The 20,383-nt window shown below is 37.8% G+C and overlaps 2 protein-coding genes across 4 annotated transcripts; one reads left to right on the top strand and one right to left on the bottom strand.

Annotated features, from left to right (window-relative positions):
- The first annotated feature begins 797 nt into the window (after positions 1-797).
- LOC149026951 (U2 small nuclear ribonucleoprotein auxiliary factor-like protein) lies at positions 798-16,012 on the top strand. 3 transcript variants are annotated; one of them, XM_089157521.1, is made up of 8 exons: positions 799-1,444; positions 3,758-3,878; positions 8,035-8,196; positions 11,700-11,746; positions 14,427-14,568; positions 15,209-15,275; positions 15,355-15,411; positions 15,493-16,012. In XM_089157521.1, exons 1-7 carry the CDS (start codon positions 1,247-1,249, stop codon positions 15,407-15,409), a joined length of 792 nt encoding a protein of 263 aa, XP_089013647.1. In that variant the 5' UTR covers positions 799-1,246; the 3' UTR covers positions 15,410-15,411; positions 15,493-16,012. The 3 variants fall into 3 exon arrangements, with proteins under 3 accessions (XP_089013649.1, XP_089013647.1, XP_089013648.1); XM_089157522.1 differs by having other exon boundaries at positions 15,355-15,413; positions 15,512-16,012; XM_089157523.1 differs by lacking the exon at positions 8,035-8,196 and having other exon boundaries at positions 798-1,444; positions 15,355-15,413; positions 15,494-16,012.
- A 712-nt stretch (positions 16,013-16,724) lies between these two features.
- Positions 16,725-19,125, bottom strand: LOC149026950 (uncharacterized). Its single transcript, XM_089146183.1, has 2 exons — positions 17,932-19,125; positions 16,725-17,426 (listed from the first exon to the last, which is right to left on the bottom strand). Exons 1-2 carry the CDS (start codon positions 18,681-18,683, stop codon positions 17,366-17,368), a joined length of 813 nt encoding a protein of 270 aa, XP_089002309.1. The 5' UTR covers positions 18,684-19,125; the 3' UTR covers positions 16,725-17,365.
- Between the last annotated feature and the right edge of the window lie 1,258 nt (positions 19,126-20,383).

Raw genomic sequence — 20,383 nt, 5'->3', positions numbered from 1 at the left:
TGTTTGTTGGAATAAAGGTAGGGTTGGAAAATTATTGAAAAAATAAAATTTTCCTTTAAATCCTAAAAATGTAGTATGTTTGGTTATTTGGGGTGAAAAAGTTAGAGACAAGTTTTATTAGATTAAGTAAAATTGTCAGGTGAGGTGGTAAGTTAACTTTTGCATCCCAAGCATTTTAAATTGCTTCAATCCAATGCGCAGGACTGTTCAAGCGAATTTCGGATTGTCGAATATGAAATTATGGATCAACGGTTGAGATCGAAATCTCGACATAAATTTTGATATGGTGGTTGAAATTGTTTTGCTTGATTGTCTTGTACATTAGATGTAAATGACTTAAACAAAATTATTTTTCAAAACCCCACAAAATGTGTAAGACTTTGTAAAAAATGTGAAAAAACTAAAATGTGGGATCCACGATAAATATTTTTCCACAAAATCCCTTAATTTCATTTTTTTATTTCTTATCCTACTACATATGGGACCTACATATTTTTTCCTATCAATTTGTTTCACTCCACCAAACGTAGCCTTAAGGTGCCATCCTCATTTGATGGCTGATGGCGTATATATAATAGCCACACTCCGTCTTCGCAAATAATAAATCAATATAAAATAAGCCTTTAAAGCTAAATAAATTAAATAAAATCCATAAATACATCTGGCACGACAAAAGTAGAATCTTCAGGCTGGCAGGCGTTCGTACCGTATCAGAGAACGTTCGGCAGAATCTGCAGAGACTCGTAAAATAGGGTCCCACATTTACAGACCGTAACAGAAAATCAGAGGAGAGAGAAGACATTTCTTTATATATACGTTTCTGTGCCGGCACCCTTTCTCAGCCCAACTTTATTAGAAACCCCGGGAAGGGAAAGGAATAAAGCTTCAAAAGAAGAGAGAGAGAGAGAGAGAGAGAGAGAGAGAGAGAGAAAGAGTCACAGAGGTTTCTCACTTCTCGGTGAATCACCAAAAAGGAATGAAGAGCAAAGTCTTGGTTGTAACCCCTACAGTCATCCGTTTACATGTCTCATTAAATGCCAATTGGTCTTTCCAGTATTGTTTTCTCTTGATTATAAGCGCGTCAGGGTTGCTATTGAAATGGGCGAGAGAAGCAAGCGTTGGTCATCTCTCTCGCACTGATATACTTAGGTAGCCGCAGCCCTTTCGGGTCATAGATAGAGAAGAGAGATTCGGAGAGTTTGTTTTGCTTGTGTGTGTGTTTTTTCTGCTAGTGAAAGCTCTGCAAATGGCTGCAAGTTTGGAGAACTTCGAACCAATTTTTGGGAAAGTTAATGCTGAGTGGGAGAAATCTTGTTCTGTTCCTCTTCTTCCATTTATGTTTAATGTTCATTCATTTGATGCTAGTTCCATCAGAATCCACGTGACCGACTTTCACTCCTATACTTTCGAGAGCATTCGATCAAAATCACAGCTGGAAGATTTGGTAAACTCTTCATCCCGTTTCAGACTATGGCATCTTACTTTCCATTTCATTCCCATATATATATATTTGGGGTTGCATATGTTCTAGAGCTCTCAGATTACACAAGGAGTTGTGGTATTTCGGATAAAGAATGTTTGATTAGGGGAAAAACAATTTAATTCAAAAGGTGAAAAGGAATATGAATGTTTCCGAAGTCTTAAGGCTTGTTTTAAAAGTTAGAGGTTAAAACAAATATGAGTGTTTTTGAAAAGATTCGAGGTTTGGTTAGGAAAAGAGTGATGAAAAACTTATTTGCACTAAAAAGCAAAACGTTATGGTCTCTATTTACTCAAATAGTGTTGGGGAAGTAATGAACAGATCAAACCATAATGGTTGACAACAACAACAATGGAAACAACATAATCTTCCCCCCCTTAAAGGGAATATGTTAGGAAACAGACTAGAGATTCTCATAGGCAATTTATTGAACACAATGTGGGCAATATCTTTTGCTCACAACTTCGTTGTAAATTGCTTCACAAACTTATCCACAAATACGTCCACAAATTTATACACACATAACACAAAGAATTTTCTTAATATAGAAAATCTTTCCGATGTGAAGATAATAAATCCACGAGACTGCAGTCCACCCAAAAAATGCACTAATCACAAAAAATGAGAATATAAGGATCTTCTCTAGATAAAACTAGAAGTAAACATAAAAAATCATCTACAATCATCAAGAAGAACAACAGTTCTTGGCATACACCATCAAATATATGAACTTAAAAAATGAAGAAATCAAGAAGTTTCAGATAGATTTCATAAAAACAGAGGTAAAAAGGTGTAAAAACTGGCACTGATTTCAAGAGCTCAAATGCATGATCCAACTGTTCAGTTAGAAGAATAACAAGTCACAAAAATCTGACCACCTGATGAAGGGCTTGATCGAAACTGGACAGAGCACCCTCAAAAACGGGATTTTCCCTCTTTCTTCTCTATTTTGGTTTTCTCTTTCTTTTCCTTCATTCACTGTTTCTTCCACGTCAAGCAAGCAACTAGACCCCCTTTAGAATTCAAAGAGAAAGACTAAATTTTCCTTCCATAAGCCATATGGGCCTACCTTTAAGTAATGGGCATCCTCCACATGGAGGGAAACCCAAACCCAACAAATAGCTTGGTTGGAAAGTGGGATTTGAATTGCTACCAAGAAGACATCTTTCATTAGCTGTCACCTTTGTAAATGATACTTAACAAAAGACCTTGAAGAAAAAAGGTCAATCACAAACCTAATTGAGACTCTTGCGTGCTGTTTCTTCTTCAACAATGTCAGAAGTGTTTGTCTTCATAGATTCTATCATGCCATGCTTTGGTTATGCTATCAATTCTTTCATTGACCCAGAATATTGTGTTTCACTGGGTCCTATTCACCCCACTGCCAAAAGCAGTAAAGGAAAAAGGGAAAGTCTTGTAGATATTAACAAACACATCACAATGAGATGATAGTTTTACATTTTTTAAATTATTTTGTTCTACATATCTGAGTCTCAATGATTAAAATTAACATGCAGAACACTTTCTAGGGTTATTCGTTATGAATTCTCATTTCACTTCTGTATCTATTGGGGTATCTGTGTGGATTCTGTTAACTACTTTACTCTCAGTGAGGCTGTATTGTCTAGACTTGTGGTCCTTTATTTTCTTAAGTATTAATGTTTCTTGTCTACTTCTATTTGGCAGATCATATATTGTTACTTCACAGTCACGCACATATGCATGCATATAATAATTTTTGTCTCTGTCAGAAGGGGGGGGGGTACATTTGCCCCTTGTGGTCACTGCTGGAGTTGGAGCCTCTTGCATGGGGACCATCTTTTTTCTTTTTAAAAATGCATGGTCATGGTTTCTATCAAAGCTTACTATGATTTTCAGCATGGTTGGATTGGCTAGACTTTGTCATTCTTTATCCTACTAGGTTTATAAAGTTTCCTATAGGCTCCAGTCAACCATAAATTGTAACTCTTTATTTTCATGCTGTCAATATGCACAAACGCTTGGGGGGGGGGGTTCTATTCTTGATATCTTTTTTTCCTTCCCCTGTTTTATTCACTTCTGAGTCTGTTGGTGTGATATTCTCAAATACTTGGTTTTCAGTATGGTTGGATTGGTTGGACTAGGAACTTGATTATCAGTCTAGGCTTGGGACCCATTTGGTACCAAATTTGTCAATTCTCCAACTCAGGATTGCCCTGATACTTTCTTAAGATCAGGATGCAAGAGCTGATGAAAAAGGTCTTTTATTATCATTTGATTTTCTTTGTAAACATACAGAAAGATAACATAGGGATTGGTGGGAATTGGTCGGATTTTATCGATTATTTTCGGGCATCAATGAGTTCTGATCAAGTGAAACTTATTCTGGACAAGCCAGTCAATCAAGTTGGAGATAGAGGTAACTTCTTCTGCAACAATTTCAGTCTTTTCAGTAACTGCAGAATTCCATCTTTAAAATTTGGCTTCAACATTCCTGGATATTTGTTTGAATGGTTTGTGCAGAGGTGGTTTCAATACTTGTTTGGTATTATCCTATTCTTTGTTGAAAGATATGATCATATGGTCCTCATCTTATCATTCTTTTGTGAAAATGATTTAGGTAAATTTGTATCAGCATCTTTTCTCCTTTTTATTTATTTATTTAATATTCCCCTGAAAGGATTTATGTATCCAGCCTCATTTAGTTGGGATAAGGGTGAATTGTTGTTGCAAAATTCCATTGCCTACTGTTGGATTCTATTAGGAGTCTAATAAGAGTTTGTATAGGAGTTAAATTAGAGTTTGCATTCATGTAAACTTCTATTCCTTGTAATAGTCTACTTTCCACTTTATTATAAATAAAGGGCTTGAGATCATGGATCAATAAGCCATTCTACTACAATCGTTTCTTTCGACATGGTATCAGAGCCTAAATTCGATAAGGATCTTTTTCTTCTCTTTCCTTTTTTTCTCCCTATCTTTTTTGTTCTTCGATTCTTGCTGCAAATTCGATTGGGTTTTTTTCTTCTCGTTCTTCACGCACTATCTTTTCTCGTTGAAGAAGACCACGGAAAAAAAATATCGAAGAAGAGAAGAACCATCACCTTGGTTCTAACCCATCGACCTTCTTTTCTTTCTTCTTTTCCGGGTTCTGTCCTTTTTTCTCTCTTTGTTCTTTGTTCCACTGCACTACATAGGTTCGATTAGGGAAGGCCAAGAAAGAAAAAAAAAAGGGGGAAAGAAGAAGAACAAGAACCGATTCACGTCCTTCCCTCTTGTTTCGTTCTTTTCTTTTGATTAGAAGAGAATCACATCGCACCTCGTTGAAGCTCCTAATTTTTCAAACCCATCGCCTTTTTTTCGGCGTTCTTTAAGTTCCCTGCCGCTGGGCTCGATTAGAAAAGACCAAGAACGGGAAAAAAAAAAAAAAAAGGAGAAGAGGGAGAACTCCAACCCATCTTCTTCATCTTCTTCTTCGAGTTTCGATCGATCGCTGCTCCTCTACCATCGCCTCGCCTCGAACCGGTGAGTCTTCAATTTTTTCGGGTGTAGCGTGTGAGGAAGAAGATATCGTTGGTTATTTTATTTGGTTGGGTTTTTGGGTTGGTTGCTTGGCTCATTATCCAAAATAGACAAACCATATTTTTCCTTTTTGTCTCTGGTTCTATTAGCCAAAACCGGGCCGGCGATTTTTTCTCTGGTTCTATTAAAAAAAAAAAGGAGGGAAAAATTGTCCGAGTTGTTTGGCTATTGCGTTCTGGTGACGTTTGTTACTTGGAGGGGTGGTAGAACGGAGATAATTTTGTCAACATGACAACTATTGATGATACTATCGCTCCCACTTGGATCCGAATATTTTTCCACTTTTCATTCTCTTTCGGTAAGATTTGCGGCACAAATTACTTGATCTGGTCTCGTCCGCTTTCGACTATTCTTGGAAGAGGACTAGTTGGATACATTACGGGCACTACTATCAAAACCACTACCGCGTGTTTTACGGGATAAATGGATATCAACGACTCTCTTATTATGTCATTCCTTTTGAATTCCATGCATCCAAATATTACCGGGTTACCTATTACTTGATCTGCAACCCAAATCCGGAAGGCTACTACAAACATATGGACGGTTGGGGAATGATGCACGGGTTTATGAGCTACGTAAGAGGCTTCATGAGACTACCCAAAAGGAACTAACTGTGGCCCACCATTATGTTGAGTTGCGTCTCTTTGGCAAGAGTTGGATCATTATGGGGATTATCACCCCACTAATCCGGATGATGTGGCGACATATAGAAGTACATTGATAAGATTCGAGTATATGACTTCTTGCGAGTTTGAACGTGGAGTACGATCGGATCGAGTGCGTCTTGGTCGTTCTCCTTTCCTACACTAGAACAATCTTATGCTCTTGTTCGGTGTGAGGAAAGTCGTCGATTAGTCATGCTTCATACTCCTATTATGGAGAAATCAGCTTTACGGTCTGTTCGCACTAAATCGATCCGGCTAGGAGATTGGCAGTGTGAGCACCTCACAAACCATATCATACCAAGGAAAATTGTTGGAAACCGCATGGGAGCCCGCTGATTTTGAGCAAAACGAGCACAAAGACGGGAAAACCAAAGACTAATCTTTCGAGACGTTTCCACCACACCTCTGCAGCGTTGGTTTTCACGGGAGGAGTTCGCTACTCGCGCGTTTCGCAGGTTTCTCTGCGGTGCGCCTCACCATCGCTTTCTTTACTACCCCTACCAACTCCTACCATGCTACTTCAGATCTGGTCCGGGGGAAGGAGATTGGTCGTGGTAAATGGACTTTATTTGCTCGAGCCGATTGGAGGATCTACTTGCTTTGACTACATCTTCTAATCCGGTCCATTCGGTAATATCGACCTTCATTGGTGGCACCGTAGGCTCGGTCAACCCCTTTCAAATTTTGTCATTTTCTCTAGATTTGTTTTCCCGATACTTTTATCTTACCATTACAATTTCTTCCTTTCCAAGTTTCCCCATTAGAATTTCCTTTGTTATTATCTTCCCACGTGTACGCTACACGTGAGGGGGAGATTGAAGATGTCTACAATTCAAAGCCTTTCATGTAGACTTCTTTATGTAGAATTTGATCTTTGTTACCTTTGAAAGTTTGTCCCTTACCTTCGCAATCTTCCACTTTGGAGATCTAACATTGCTATAGAGCTATCTTTTGACTGTGCGGAACTTGATCTCTCGTTAACCCCGAGATTTGCCCTTAACTTGACATCTTCCCTTCGGAGATCTAACCTTGCAAAAGACTTGTCGTTTGACCTTTGCGAACTTGATCTCTATTACCTTTGGAGATTGTCACTTATCTTGACAAATTTTCCCCTACCTTTGGAGTTGTCCCTTGGCAAACTTTCCTTTAAAGATCTAACATTGCTACAAATCAAAACTTTCACTTTGGCTGTTTTACCCTAGCTATTGTTACCCCAAAAATATATTTTCCCTCAGATTTGTGCAGAAATTTAGTCTTCTCAACATTTGAAGATTCTACTTTTTTACTTGGGCGTTCTTCCTTGGAGACATAAAGTTGCAGTAAAGATGAGGACAAATCAAATGGAAGTCTATAAGGCAGACGTAATGTATAAGTTTGAAGATCAAATTGCAGATGTTTACCTGGACGGGTGTTTTATACTTTTTTGGTCAAGTTGGACATGTGTGATATCCATGCCTCAACTTGAGGGGGAGTGTTGGATTCTATTAGGAGTCTAATAAGAGTTTGTATAGGAGTTAAATTAGAGTTTGCATTCATGTAAACTTCTATTCCTTGTAATAGTCTACTTTTCACTTTATTATAAATAAAGGGCTTGAGATCATGGATCAATAAGCCATTCTACTACAATCGTTTCTTTCGACACCTACATTTGTTGGTAAGAATAAGAAAAGGCGAAAGGCCTAGTACAGGCTTGATCCAATTTGAGATCTAGGGCACAATTACTAAAACATAGAAGACTAAAAGTCAAAGGACTTAAGGGGGCTCCTTTCCTTCCAGACCAGCTGCCCTCCTAGGATGTTCACTAGGCTATGCAAAACTCCGGCCAGGTCTACGCTACCTCACTTAGAAGCTTGGCCTAGTTAAGGATCAACTGCAAAACCATTGCCACTGTTGTAGCCCTGTTATTGGCCTGCCTTTTCCTCCTATGTGTATTTTCTCTTGTTTTGCACCTGCATTGTGTAACTGAGACTAACTATTTGTATATCCAAAGTGTTTTTCCAGTTCCAGTTCACCTTTTATTGAAATTCTACATAAGGTTTTGTCTCCCCCTGGTCAAGGAGATGCGTAATCAGAGAATGTTAATGTATAGGATTTCTTTGGAGTGTGAAATACAAATTTTAGTAGTATAATTAATTGCCATTTAATAATTACACCTTTTTCCTTAGCATATACCGATATGTGTGAACAACTGTGATGCTTTCTTGCTCCTTGGCGCTTCTTCATCAGTAATAAACATGTGGTCTACTTATGCAGTAGTTTAATCCTTGGAAGGGACTATACAGCGAGTTTATCTAACATTTGGAGGTTAAACTTCTTGTATTTCAGATGTACCACTTGCCAAGTTCATTGCTCAGAAGTCTAAGGGAATGCCTGTCATTTCGATCTCCCTGCTCGGGCTTGTCAACTCGTCCGCTAGTGATGCAATTGCACATTTGTGTTTTGGGATTTTTACAGCATATCAAAAAGAACATAATTTAGTCGTAAAAGGTTGTAAACCCACGCATGATCACTTAAATTAATATCTTAGTCCTTGTCAGTGCTATTTTTAAAATTGGAAATATTTTAAATAAGGCTTTTACTGGTTGTCTACATATCAATCTATTCTTAATGAGTTTTTGTCATTTGTTATATTGTTTTCTAAAACTCTTTGTCACCACTGAGGTTTCTCTATCAGTATATAACTGTTGCATGAATTTGGAATCTGGCATTGGGATCTCACACGTTTTTGTGTCTGGTATTCCAGTATTCCTAATTTGTCTAGCTAGGAAAATTTATGTTGGGGAACCTGTTTAAAAATAATATAATTTTCTTCTAAATAATTGAGACAGCACAATTCTGATTCTTGTACGCAGAGAAACAGGATTTTTTTTCTTGCTTCTTCAAGAGAATAGCAGAAAAGCCATTTAATTTTTCAGATATGAAAGACAATAGAAGTATATTGTTTTCCAGAAACCCTTTTAGGTTGAGAAGATCTGGACCTTCAGCTGAGTCGGTCCATTCTAAAGGAATCTATGTGCAAACAAATTATTTGAGCAGATGAATTTTAGCATTTATCATGTAGCCCTGGAATTGAAAGGTTTCAATTAGTGGAGGATCTTGTATGGTCAGCCATGTTTGGGTATGTAGAAAAGGGTATGAGGTCCACTTGAGGGCTGTGGTTAGGTTGAAGTTAGGATTTGATGGTACAGTTAGGACTAGCAGGTTAGACTGAAGGTTTGGGTTATCTCGGATGAGGTTTGAATGCTGAATTGAAGCTCCTGCATATTAGGATTTGGTTTATGGGTTTTGGGAATAGGAATCTTTGATGAAATCAAGTTTTTGGATGGGAATTTTGGGCTGGGGTGTTATTTGATCCAAATATTGGAAATATTTTATGGTTCGAATGTGAGATTTGGAAGTTGCGTCTTCCCGTTAAAACTGGTAAGGTGAAATTCTAGGTTTTCGATGGATGTATGGGGATGCAAGTTGGATGTAGTATGGGGGTTTGCGAGGGGATGTTGTGATGCAAATGTGAGTTGATTCTAATGGATGGATGCAAGGTAATTGCACAACACATTGGATATAATTAATGGTTCGATCGTGAGATTTGAAAATTGGATCTTCATGTCAAAATATGGGAAGGCAAAATTTGAGGGTTTCAATGGATTAGATTGAGTGTTGGGGGAGAGTGGGGGCTTGTGAGGGGATGTTGTGATCCAAATACGAGTGATTCTAATGGATGGATGCCAAGTAATTGCATAACAAAATCTAGAATCTCAAGGATGAAAAAAGAAACTTAAGTTTTATGAAGGTTTAGAAGAACTGGAGTTGGGGATGATTGTCAATAGCTCATTGTAGCTCAGATGGAAATAAATAGATTTGGGAGATAATGGTTTACCTTGGCTTTTATTTGTTGTAGATATTGCAAAAAACAAGGGTTATTGATAACCTCAAGCTTCTCTGGCAAAATCTCCATAAAATCTGAACTTAGAAGGGATGTTGCTGCATTGTAGGAGACCATAGCACTAAAGAAGGTTGAGTTGGTTGGAACCTATTTTGATATCAACCAACTTGCTTGAGATATGGGACATCTATATGTGATGTTTAGTTGAGGTCTTGATCGAAATATTGCTTTTTTTAACTTAGGTTTTTATCTAACATTTCTTCTTGTCTTGGTTCACAAAAATTCCAAGATATTTTCGGGATCTTGGCGAGTTCTTGTACTATGGGCTGTGGTCCAGAGTGTTTTCTTTTTCCCCTTCTTTTGGGTGATCGTTGTATCTCTTTGTAACTTAATTAATTGTTGGTTTGACGGAGGAAAATGGAAATTTAAGAAGTTGTGCACATATTACCAAAAATGTGACTGTTTAGATGGGAGTGAGAAACTTCCGAACAACATCATCAAATGCATTTACTCTTGTATAGTGAGGTTGACACCCTCTTTTCCCGCGCTTTTTACTTCTAAAGTCCTACCTAATTGGTGGGACTTTGGCATTGATCATGGAAAAGTTATTATTGAGTATCACTGTCTCCTTACATCTCCTTTGTTTCTCATATAATCCCACCCAATCTCCATTGTCTCTCCGTCCCATTGAATACCACCCCATTTCAAAGTGCATGTTCCATATGATTTTCTTTGTGTTTGTTTTTCCTTGTCAAGCCAACCTACAACATGTGAGGCCCAGCCTCATAAGTTTTCCTCTTTTTATCCATCAAACAGCCAAAAGGGAACTTTTATTGTGCCATGATACGACTGGCTATGTTTATGACTTACTAGTCTACTATTATATTATGGTTGTTTCTTTTTCATTTAAATCAATCTGCCACTTTAGAAAAGGGTAGTAGTGTCTTATGTTTCATGATTTGAGATCTCAATGGGGATTTTGGTCCTTAAAAAAACCGAGATCTCGCGGGATCTTGTGAGATGTCGGCTGAGATCTGGTAAAAATCCTTGGTCAACTCGACCGGATTCGAGGGCCCATCTCGGTGGGTATTAGCACTCAGTTTGGGCTAGAATTAGGTATTTACCCTACTTTAGGCCTCCTAAATACATGTGTGACCTTAGATTTGTGAGAGAACAAGTGTATATATGAGTTCCAACTCGACCCTAACTTTGAAACCAATACATTGAAGGAGTGACCATGCAGATTTATAAAACATGAAATGACAACCATTAGCATAGCATTTATCATATAAGGTTGTCGAATTTATGTACAAAGGGTTTGGCTTGGTTTTTTCTGGCACCCATTGTTGACCTGACGCACCAACCCTCCTTCTTTACCCAGGCTTGGAATCGGCAGCAAATGTGGAGTTGTGAAATATTACTTGATATAAATGAAAACATAAAAGTTTGAAGTCAAATAATACATCAAACATGTTCTGTTGTTCACAATTTCACATTACAACATCGGTGTACTTGTAAGTTACACCATGTGAGTAAAGAGTAAAATCGATGACTAAGCAACTCCTCCCAACTTCTGCTCAGTTAGCACTAACTTCAGCACCAACACCATCTCCACCAGTGTAGAACATAGTTAAAAAAAAAAAATGAAGTTTGGGAAGAACACTCACCTTGCTCAAGGATTGGCTTCAAATTTAATATATCTTTATTGTAGATGAGCTAAATAGCTTGTTGACGCCACTTAGGTAGAAATCTGACCAACTTTCCAACAAGAAATCCGGCCAAAACACCAAAACCAGCAAAGGTACAAGGACAATCAAGACAGGTTGAGATCGAGATATCTTGACTTGTCTTGATTGAGGTGTGGTATTTTCAGAGAATGGGTTGAACTGAGATCTTGTATTTTTCTAGTATCGTCTCAATTTGCATGAGATCTCGTCTCGAGGTCTCCGAAAAAACAAAATCTTGGCTGAGATCTCACGAGACCTGGGACCATGTTCTGTTTTGTAATGTTATTTTGCATCTCATTCTGTAGTCTTTGGCATGATGAAACAACTTCATTCAGATTTTCACTGATGCTTTATTACTGTTGTTTTCGTTGTGATGGCAGAACAAACACGGGCATATCAGTTGACAACTCTCCTTGCAGCTGAACAGGTCTGTCACCTTCTGCTGACATTATGCTTTAAAAATTAAAAGATTTATTAATTCATGTAAATACATTACTTACATTAGGTTGGGATTTTTACTGTTAATGGGGTCTATCGCTTCTGATTTTCAAGCACTGAAAATCTTTTCACCCTTTACCATAGCTCAATGATTTACGGATGAAAGATGTAAAAGGCACATTTGTCTTTCTTTATCCTTGTCAGTAGCCATCCATTTGCTAGGAACATTCTAATATGATGCCGTGAGGTCAAATTGATGTCAACTGCACATCCCTGCCCCCCCCCCCAAAAAAAAAAAAAAAAAAATTTTCCTATTCATGTTGGAATTAGTTTATTTTGTCAGAATTCGCATTTCCAGTGCCTCTGTGTTTGAATCACCTTTCATTGTATTTGATGCAATGAAATTTTTTTTCATTAAATGTGAAGGAACTTTCTATTGCTAATTTCAGCCAGCTCTCCATCATCCTTTTTTGGTGTGGCATCAATTATCGTGCTTATTTTTCCAATTATGAAGCATGGCTAGGTCATCCTACTCAAATTGGGCCCAGTGCCTAGGTGGATTGGTCAATAGTGGGCCAAGAAATATTGGATTGTCATGTGGGTGGAGGTGTCCAAGGAATACAAACCACCTTTCGTTTTTCCTTTTCAGCTTTTATATTTATATTATCAAATAATCCAAGTGAGGTTTCTGGCAAAATAATATGCGACTTCTTTAAATTACATGTGTCCAGTGTTTGGGCCTTCAACCCTTCATGCTTTTTAGAAATCAGAACCAGTGTTGGATTGTCCTTTGATGGTCCAAATGTTTTCTGATATGGTAATTCTTGTCCACCATCTAATCATATGATTGGTATATGCATCACTTCATTTATGGGTGATGTTGCCAACAGTCTGACCATCTGGTCCTGTCTTCCTGAAACATATGGATCAATGTTATTTTTTTAATTCTCTAATTATTCACTTAAAAAATATTTATTGAGATACCCTTTTTTGGTGAAGATACATTTACTTACCTTTTTGTTCTAGGAGAATTTTGGGAAGATTATCATTTATGTGAAGCTTAGCACTCCAAATATGACATCTTATTCTCAGTGTTTTGAGTTCTTTTTGGTGTTAAATGCCAATTTCAATGAGGGTGGATTTAAGCATCCTCATGTGTTCATGAGTAATTTCTTTCACTGGTCTAGGCTGGGTGGTGCCTCCTGACTGTTTTGACACGCCTTTGAGAGATGGTCTAACTCTAATTGATAAATTTAAGACAGGTGTAAGAGGCTGTGAAGTGGGGTAAATAGGTTAAACGTATTCATGTGGTTGGCATCTTTGAGTTCTGATTTTGAGGTGCAATTTTTTTATGAATATGGAACTAATTGTCTATTTGTTCTTGGAGTTATTTATTATTATTTTTTTTTTTTTTTGGGGGGGGGGGGGGGAAGGAAAGGAATAACCATTTACTTGAAGCATAGTAATTCCAAATGTGGCATATATGACGGTCAGTATTTCAAGCACACCTTGGTTTTAAAGGTCTATTTGAACAAGGGTGGATTTTTAGCAACAAGGAAGAAAGTTTCTTCCAATTTAAGCATCCTCCCATGTTTGTCAAAGTCTTTCATCCAAAAAGATAAAGTTTGTCACACCTTGTGCTTGTACTCTAGCATTATCATAGAGAAAGACCCTACTTGCTTGTTCTTGGGGCACAAAGTCCAATTCCACTTGCCAGAATTGGTGTCTGTGGATCCTTGTCTTTGGCAGAATGGTTCGAGCATTTGTTGCCCCTTGATTACCTTTAGGCTGCGTTGTTTGCTGGAATAAAGGTGGGGTGGGAAAATTCTTGAAAAGAGTGCAGATTTCTACTTCCAAACCCAAAATGGTAGATTGTTTGGTTGCTTGGGGTGGGAAGAGAGACAAGTCCGAACAAGGAAACTTGTTGCTGATGGGCGCTCAACTTTCCCACCCCGCTTTTAACCCCCATTTTGGTGGGCTTTGTGGGAAGTTGGGAGAAGTGGACCACCCTATCCTTTTCCACAACCCTTCCTTTCCTTTTCTTCCCCTCACCCCCTCCTGGGCCCCTGTTTTTTTCCCCCCCCCTTGCCCGCGCCTTGACAAAAGAAAGTAAAAAGGTTTTTTGGAGTTATTGTTTAAACTAGCCTTTTTTTGCCTATTTCTTAATTATGAAAGATGACTCTACTGCTTTCAAGGAGAACTTTCTTTTATTTGGAAAGGTGGTCTGCTGTGGGTTGTTCAGAGGGATTCTTTGTTCTTGGGACCTTTTCCTATTGTAAGGTCCATATGAGGGGTCTTGGCTTTGGCCTGTTGTTGTACTTTGTAGTTGTACTCTAGCTTTGTTGTAGAGAAAGACCCTACTTGCTTGTTCTCAGGCACTAAGTGTGTGTATATATATATACAGTTCCGCTTCCCAGAAACAGTATCCGTGGGTCCTTGTTTTTGGTAGCCTTCTTTACCCTCAATTACCTATACAGAATGAAAGAAAGTTGAAAGGTTTTCAGAAGTTGTTGTTTAAACTAGATCCGCCCGCCCTCTCCCACAGGGGCCTTCTCTTGGTTAAAATGGTTTCTACTAGTTCTATAGGTAGGAGAAGCCCCTTATTTTACATTTCATAAATTGAGTATGCTTATATTTTGTGGCCTTAGCTTGTTAACTTCATCATTCAGGAGAAGAGTGAAATAATCCAGAAGGAACTTGATTCAGTGCTGAATCCAAAGAGACAGAAGACAGAGAAATCTAGTCCCGTCAATGCACTTCCTCTTAGAAACTCAGATTCGGTGCCATCCTCTGAGATACTTTCTCCTGCAGGTGAGTTCATGCTGCTTCTATTTGTGTAGCTGGTACTGATCTCTTTGAGGTAGGCTTTGGCATATATAAATTCAGGATAACATAACCCCAAAGTCCGAACAGAGTGGAAGTTTCATTATCTTTTGTTGTTATTAATGTTATTAAGAATCTGGAGATTGGATGATGTATTAAATAAATTCCTTAAATTCCCTCCACTGTGTTGTATGGTGCTCCTCTATATTAAGACAGGTCAAAAAGTAAATTTTTTATTATTTATCAATTTCCTAGCTTTAGATACCATATGCTTATGTATCGTGAATGTATTTGTCAATTTATTTAATTCTTTTATTTAAGACCAGATAACTTAAAATTGTAATCCATTCGTTGCATTTCTGCTGATTTGCGAAAGAGAAATTTTTAGTACTTTTTCAAATTCAATCTTCATTCTTTTCTTGTACTTTTTATTATTTTTTATTATTACTTAAATCCATTCTGTGAAAAACACTATTTATAGGATTACTTGGCATTACTTGAAACATTGTAACAAAATAATTCTTACAGTCGTCTTGTCATTGTATAGTTCTCTATATGCATCATATTTTAGTCTCTGGTATATCTCATATGCTATTAAGAAAAATTAACCTGTATGTTTGTATCGTAGAGAAGCCATCTAAGAACGATTCCTTTACTACGAAAGTCAGCCAGCGGGTTGTCCCTGCCTATCGCAGGTATGAGCATCTGCATTCGTAGTGACTGTTTCAATTTTCTTTTATGCATTGTGCTTATTTTTGGAACCTCATTGGGCAGGGCAAAAGTAAGAGGGGCACTTGTGCTGGATTCTGATGATGAAAAGGATAATTGACAAGGTATGTTTCTGTTTCTTTCTCTACAGCTTTTTCTAATTTTGAGTAGTTTGAAAATTTTCAAACGCTATTTCTAAATACAGGTCCTGTTTATTTGCCAGCATGGAAAGAGTTTTATGTGAGAAGGAAGGTGCTGTAGTTAATGTAGGTAATTTTTTACATGAGTTTTGTGGTTTGTACTGTGGCTTTCAGAGGAGATAAAATGTAAATGTTTGAGTAAACTGATATTACCTTATCTTGATTTTTTAGGGTAAGAATTTAGTTTCTTGGATCAATTTACTTCTTTGGTTCCCTGTTTATTTCTCTGGATACAAGCTTATTCCATTTCCAGCCTTGTTTAGGGGTTTAATAGGCTGAATCATAATGTCATTGGGAATCTAAAGGAGACACGCCTCTCCAGAGCTTCAAGGATTGAGAATGTTGAACACAGATTTTGTTGTGATTTCCCAAATAAGATCACATTTATCCAGTAACTTTCCAAAATTAATTACTGCTTTATAGGATAAAATGGATTGGCCTGTGAAGTTGCCCTTTGCGGCTGATTCACTCCTGTGGATTCTGTACTAGGAGTAGATTCATTCCCCTTTATTTAAAGAAAATCTTCAAGACTGCTTCAGTTCTTTGAAGTCAGAAGCGGAATATGAGATGCAGGGGAGCCATAAACAGCTTATATTGCCTCGTATATTATTGGAGAATTCAAGAATTCTGGCCGGCTTTGCTGCTGCTGCTGCTGCTCTACCTTCTTATTGCTGGGCTATTTATGGTCGAGTGGTGTCATGGTGGGGGTACATTTTAAAGCTCTCTGGTCACCTCACCCAGCTTTCACCTAAGAATCCTAATGCTGTCATTGGTGGAACAAATTGCTTATTTGCTTCGCTCTGCCCTGAAATGTGACTGGGAACTAGTTCAAAGACACTGCTTACGACCAGGTTGTGTACATGCTTATGGTGTATGGAACTCTGGTAGGATGGGCAAACTGGCAACAAAGTGATTGCAATGGTGGAGGACGCTTAGGTAACCATAAACCTGGAGCTGCACTTTGATGACACCCTTGGCCTATTTGCTTGGTATTGTTAACTTCCTTTTCTCTCTTCCGAAAAAGGGTATTGGGAGTGGTAAGGTTGCTCCATTGCACGATGGATGCTAGATCCAAGAGAATCTGGGTGATTACCTGAATGTCTCAATTCTACTGACCTAGATTGGGATCGATACCAGTCTAGTTCTGAATTGAACTTGCTTTTGAGGGTTTGTGAAAGATGAAAGTTTATCCTTCTTTGATCATTAAATCATTGCACTGTGGTGTTTCCCATAACTAGCTTCTGTACATTTCGGGGATGCTTTCTATGGAAGATTGATTTAACGTAGTTTCTGTGGGATGAGCAACCAATTTACTCCAATAAAAATGCACACAATTATTACAAACTCAAATATTTAAAAAGAAAATAAGAAAATAAGAAAAAAAAAAAAAGCATAATTGTGAAACTGCCCAGAAAAAATCAGGGTGACTTAATTCATTCCAGTAAGCACCTAATTGTTCTCTTCAACTGGAAGCCCTCTTGCTCTTGGTCTTTGAGTTTCATTTCTCCCGACAATTTTTTAGTCTTGGATTCTTGCAGGGACTAGCATCTGCAATGTGTTGAGACGGCTGGAACATACAATGAACAAGAGCACCCATAATGTTTCTAAAGCAATCTAGGACTTCACTCTCTCCAGTTATGTTTCTCCATTTTCTTCTGTGTAGGCTAACCCATAACTCAGCCAGATCAATTAAGCTCATCTGTAATGGTCAAATTACTTCTTTCACTGGACAGTTAAATGGAAGCTAGGTAATCAAAGGAAACCCAATGAAATTCTGTTGAAGTATCTCTGTTTCTCCTATTTTAATAACTGTTACATAAATAATTACAAATCACACTTATATATGGCATCCCCATTCAAAAGCGGGAGCGTTCCAGTCATAAGGTTTTATCCATGATTTGAAAGCAGGACCAACAATCAATTAAGCCACCAATCCTCCTGCAACACATAGAAACTCTGTTTAAGATCTATGTCTGTGGCAAGTAATATGCTAAACCATAAATGCATTCTCAAAAGATAAAATAGGCGCCTTTTACAGTGCTATGTCAGATGAGAAAACTCAAAATTAGATTCAACTATATGACTTGCTTTCAGGCTCAAATTGGCATTCAGAAGTAGTTAAAAGTCTAAATTCCAAACCACCCACACCCCCAGGAAAAAAAGAAGGAAGAAACAGAGCAAAGCCCCATATTGAAACAGAGCAAAAAGAGAGGACTCTGAAGTGAAAGAGAAATGAAGCTAGGGAAAAATCATTATATCTTATTGAAAGGTTCAACAAAAAAAGGGTTGGCCTAATGGGTTTCAATTCTGTTGTGAGTTGCTGTTTGATAAACTGATATATAGCTTCTCACTTCTATCAGAGGGAAATCATAAACTAAAATTTTTATCATTCTGAAGGTCTGCGTTTGATGTATCTATGGAGACATTGAAGTTAATTACATACCTCCTCCTGCTGCTGCTATTTCTGCTTCCGATGCTGCTGCTTCCACTGCTTCCACTATTATTGCTGCTTGTCACACCACTATCACTGCTAGTTACACCACTATCACTGTCCCCTGCAACTGGATACCTTTTCTTCCACCACTCCTCAACACCTCTCTCTTGTCTCTCCAAGGACGGAGACTTTTGTGACATTCTAGAACCTGTATCCATTGAAAAACTCTTCTTCATCGTCCCCAAAGAAAGTGGGAAGAACATCTTAAGCAGGACAGATTCATTCTTCATACTTACACTTGTACCAATTCGCCCCTTTTTTCTATCCTGACCCTTTTTCCTCTTCGCTTTCTCACTCTGAGTCTTTGATTCATTACCGTTCGCATCTGCACTAACCTGCCCATATGGCTTCTCCACAAGGTCCTGCAAGGAGAGCTCATATGAAGATTCGGGCATATTTCGAATCATCTCCATAAGCTCTCTTCGACTTCTCGCAATTGCCCGGGTCCTAGATGATGGAGAAAGGGAGCTAGGGTGCAGAAGTGAAGCCTCTGGTTCAGTAATTCTAGCTGGGCTTGTGTTCCATAGCGTTGGTGATGAAGGTCCAGATTCATCTTCTCCTTCTGATCTTGCTCTGAATTCAACACTACCACCATCTGAACACCCATAATTCTCACAGTTCTGAACTGCTCTTCGTGCCATGATGCTGGAATCTGATGAATAGTCATAGTTTCTGGAGAACCCATGTTGCAGATCAGCCATAGTATGGATTGAGACAACTGAGGTGGGAGACTTCGACGAAAGAGTTGTGCTTTTAGATTTTTCAAGTGAAAGAGAAAGGATGAAAGGAAGGTGGGTGTGGGGTGCATTATCATCTCCTATCTCCTTGAAGTTTGGCCCAAGCTTTTTAAGAATTTTCTATAGAAACAGTCCTTTTCCAGATTAAAGTCAAGCACTTCTAGATGAGTGTACGTGGTGTAGGCCATTCTCTTTAAATTCCAGATTTTCTCTTTCAGAGCAATCTTGAGTCATTGTTTCTCACTTTCTTGTGTGTTTTTGTTGCTTCAGAATGACTCCTGTGTTGTTTACTCTATGCTTTCCATAACAACACTAATAACTACTGAACAGATTCAAGTTGGTGAAGCCATGCTTTAACCTTTCTGAGCCTGCAAGTTGAAGATTCATAATTTACCTACAAGAAAATGGTTTTGATTCATTACAACTCTCCAGAAACCAAATGACATCACATCAGTATATATATCATCTTGTCTTGTTTGCTTTGGTTGGTTTGTTTCTAAAGAAACAATTTAAAACATTCACCGCCTCACTTGGGCAGCACACAACCCTGCTGAAATCATCATTATGGCCATGGGAAGAAAAAAAATGTTGCGGCTCTCTGTGGGAATAGATTTGAGATTGAGAAGATAAAATAAAATAAAGTAAAAAAAGATTATGAGTTTGTCGTTAGTAAATTTTTAAGTAACAGTTTAATTATTCAACCATCGATTTTAAAAACGTATTAAGAAGAGCAACCATTCATATATAATAATAAAATCTCAAGAGTTTGAATTTTCTTAGGTCGGTTTACATCAAATTTTATACTCCAATTATATATAAAGTTATCCTAAAAAGTTAGTCAAGATGTCTTACATGTGCGTCAGAAAGAGCTTCAGTTTAGAAGAAAAAAATGCATTAAATGTTGAAGTTTCTGAAATATTCTTGCTTTTTTTTCTCATGATTATCATTATTATTCTCCATACTCCTTTTTTTTTTTTTTTTTTTTTTTGTAAACAACACTTCATTCACTGGATCAAGAAGAACACAAATAAAATAAAAAATACAATGATCGATACGACCCAAGGAGCGAAAAGTGACCAAATTGTCGTACATGCAATAGATAGGGTCATCTAGCCTAAAAAATGGGTCAAGTCCAATAAACCACTAGAGCGAATGTTGTAACAAATCAGCATCAACTGAACACCAACACCCACGTAGGGGGACACAAAACATGCATCAGGGACGGACACATAACACGCATCAGGGACGGACACATAACACGCCACAGGGTCGGACACAAAAACTCTGCGGTTGTCGCGGTGGTAACATCCATACTTCTAATTCATGTATTGAGTTTCTTTAATTTGACAAGTCTCATGTTGTTGACCTGTTATTTTGGAAGGCCGCAATCTAACACATGTGTATATATATTGTCTTATTCAATTTTGTGGTCTCATCACCCTTAATTGAACAAAGACATGAATGTAAGCATGATCCCATTATTTTTTCTACTTCCAATATATATATAAAATCTATAAAAATAACTATATATAATAGTTTTATTATGATATTTATGAAAAAATTTTCTTCAATCAATCGAGGAGTGTTCATCCACCCATATGGATCACTATTACTTTTTCCCTATGAGACGAGTTTAGATCCCTTTTCTTTCCCTTCTCCTTTCT

The sequence above is a fragment of the Hakea prostrata genome, chromosome 1 (assembly GCF_041222555.1).
Source record: "Hakea prostrata isolate BN-2017 chromosome 1, UWA_Hpros_2, whole genome shotgun sequence".
NCBI lineage: Eukaryota > Viridiplantae > Streptophyta > Magnoliopsida > Proteales > Proteaceae > Hakea > Hakea prostrata.
The sequence above is the reverse complement of the archived record's forward strand: the minus strand, read 5'-3'. Positions and strand labels throughout refer to the sequence as shown.

What these genes read in the sequence shown, in the direction of transcription:
- LOC149026950 (XM_089146183.1), bottom strand. Translation starts at nt 18,683, where the DNA reads ATGGCTGATCTGCAACATGGGTTCTCCAGAAACTATGACTATTCATCA. An exon ending in AATAGCAGCAGCAGGAGGAG is followed by an intron (nt 17,427 to 17,931) that starts GTATGTAATTAA and finishes TATGTGTTGCAG; the next exon opens with GAGGATTGGTGGCTTAATTG.
- LOC149026951 (XM_089157521.1), top strand. Translation starts at nt 1,247, where the DNA reads ATGGCTGCAAGTTTGGAGAACTTCGAACCAATTTTTGGGAAAGTTAAT. An exon ending in AATCACAGCTGGAAGATTTG is followed by an intron (nt 1,445 to 3,757) that starts GTAAACTCTTCA and finishes GTAAACATACAG; the next exon opens with AAAGATAACATAGGGATTGG. An exon ending in CAATCAAGTTGGAGATAGAG is followed by an intron (nt 3,879 to 8,034) that starts GTAACTTCTTCT and finishes CTTGTATTTCAG; the next exon opens with ATGTACCACTTGCCAAGTTC.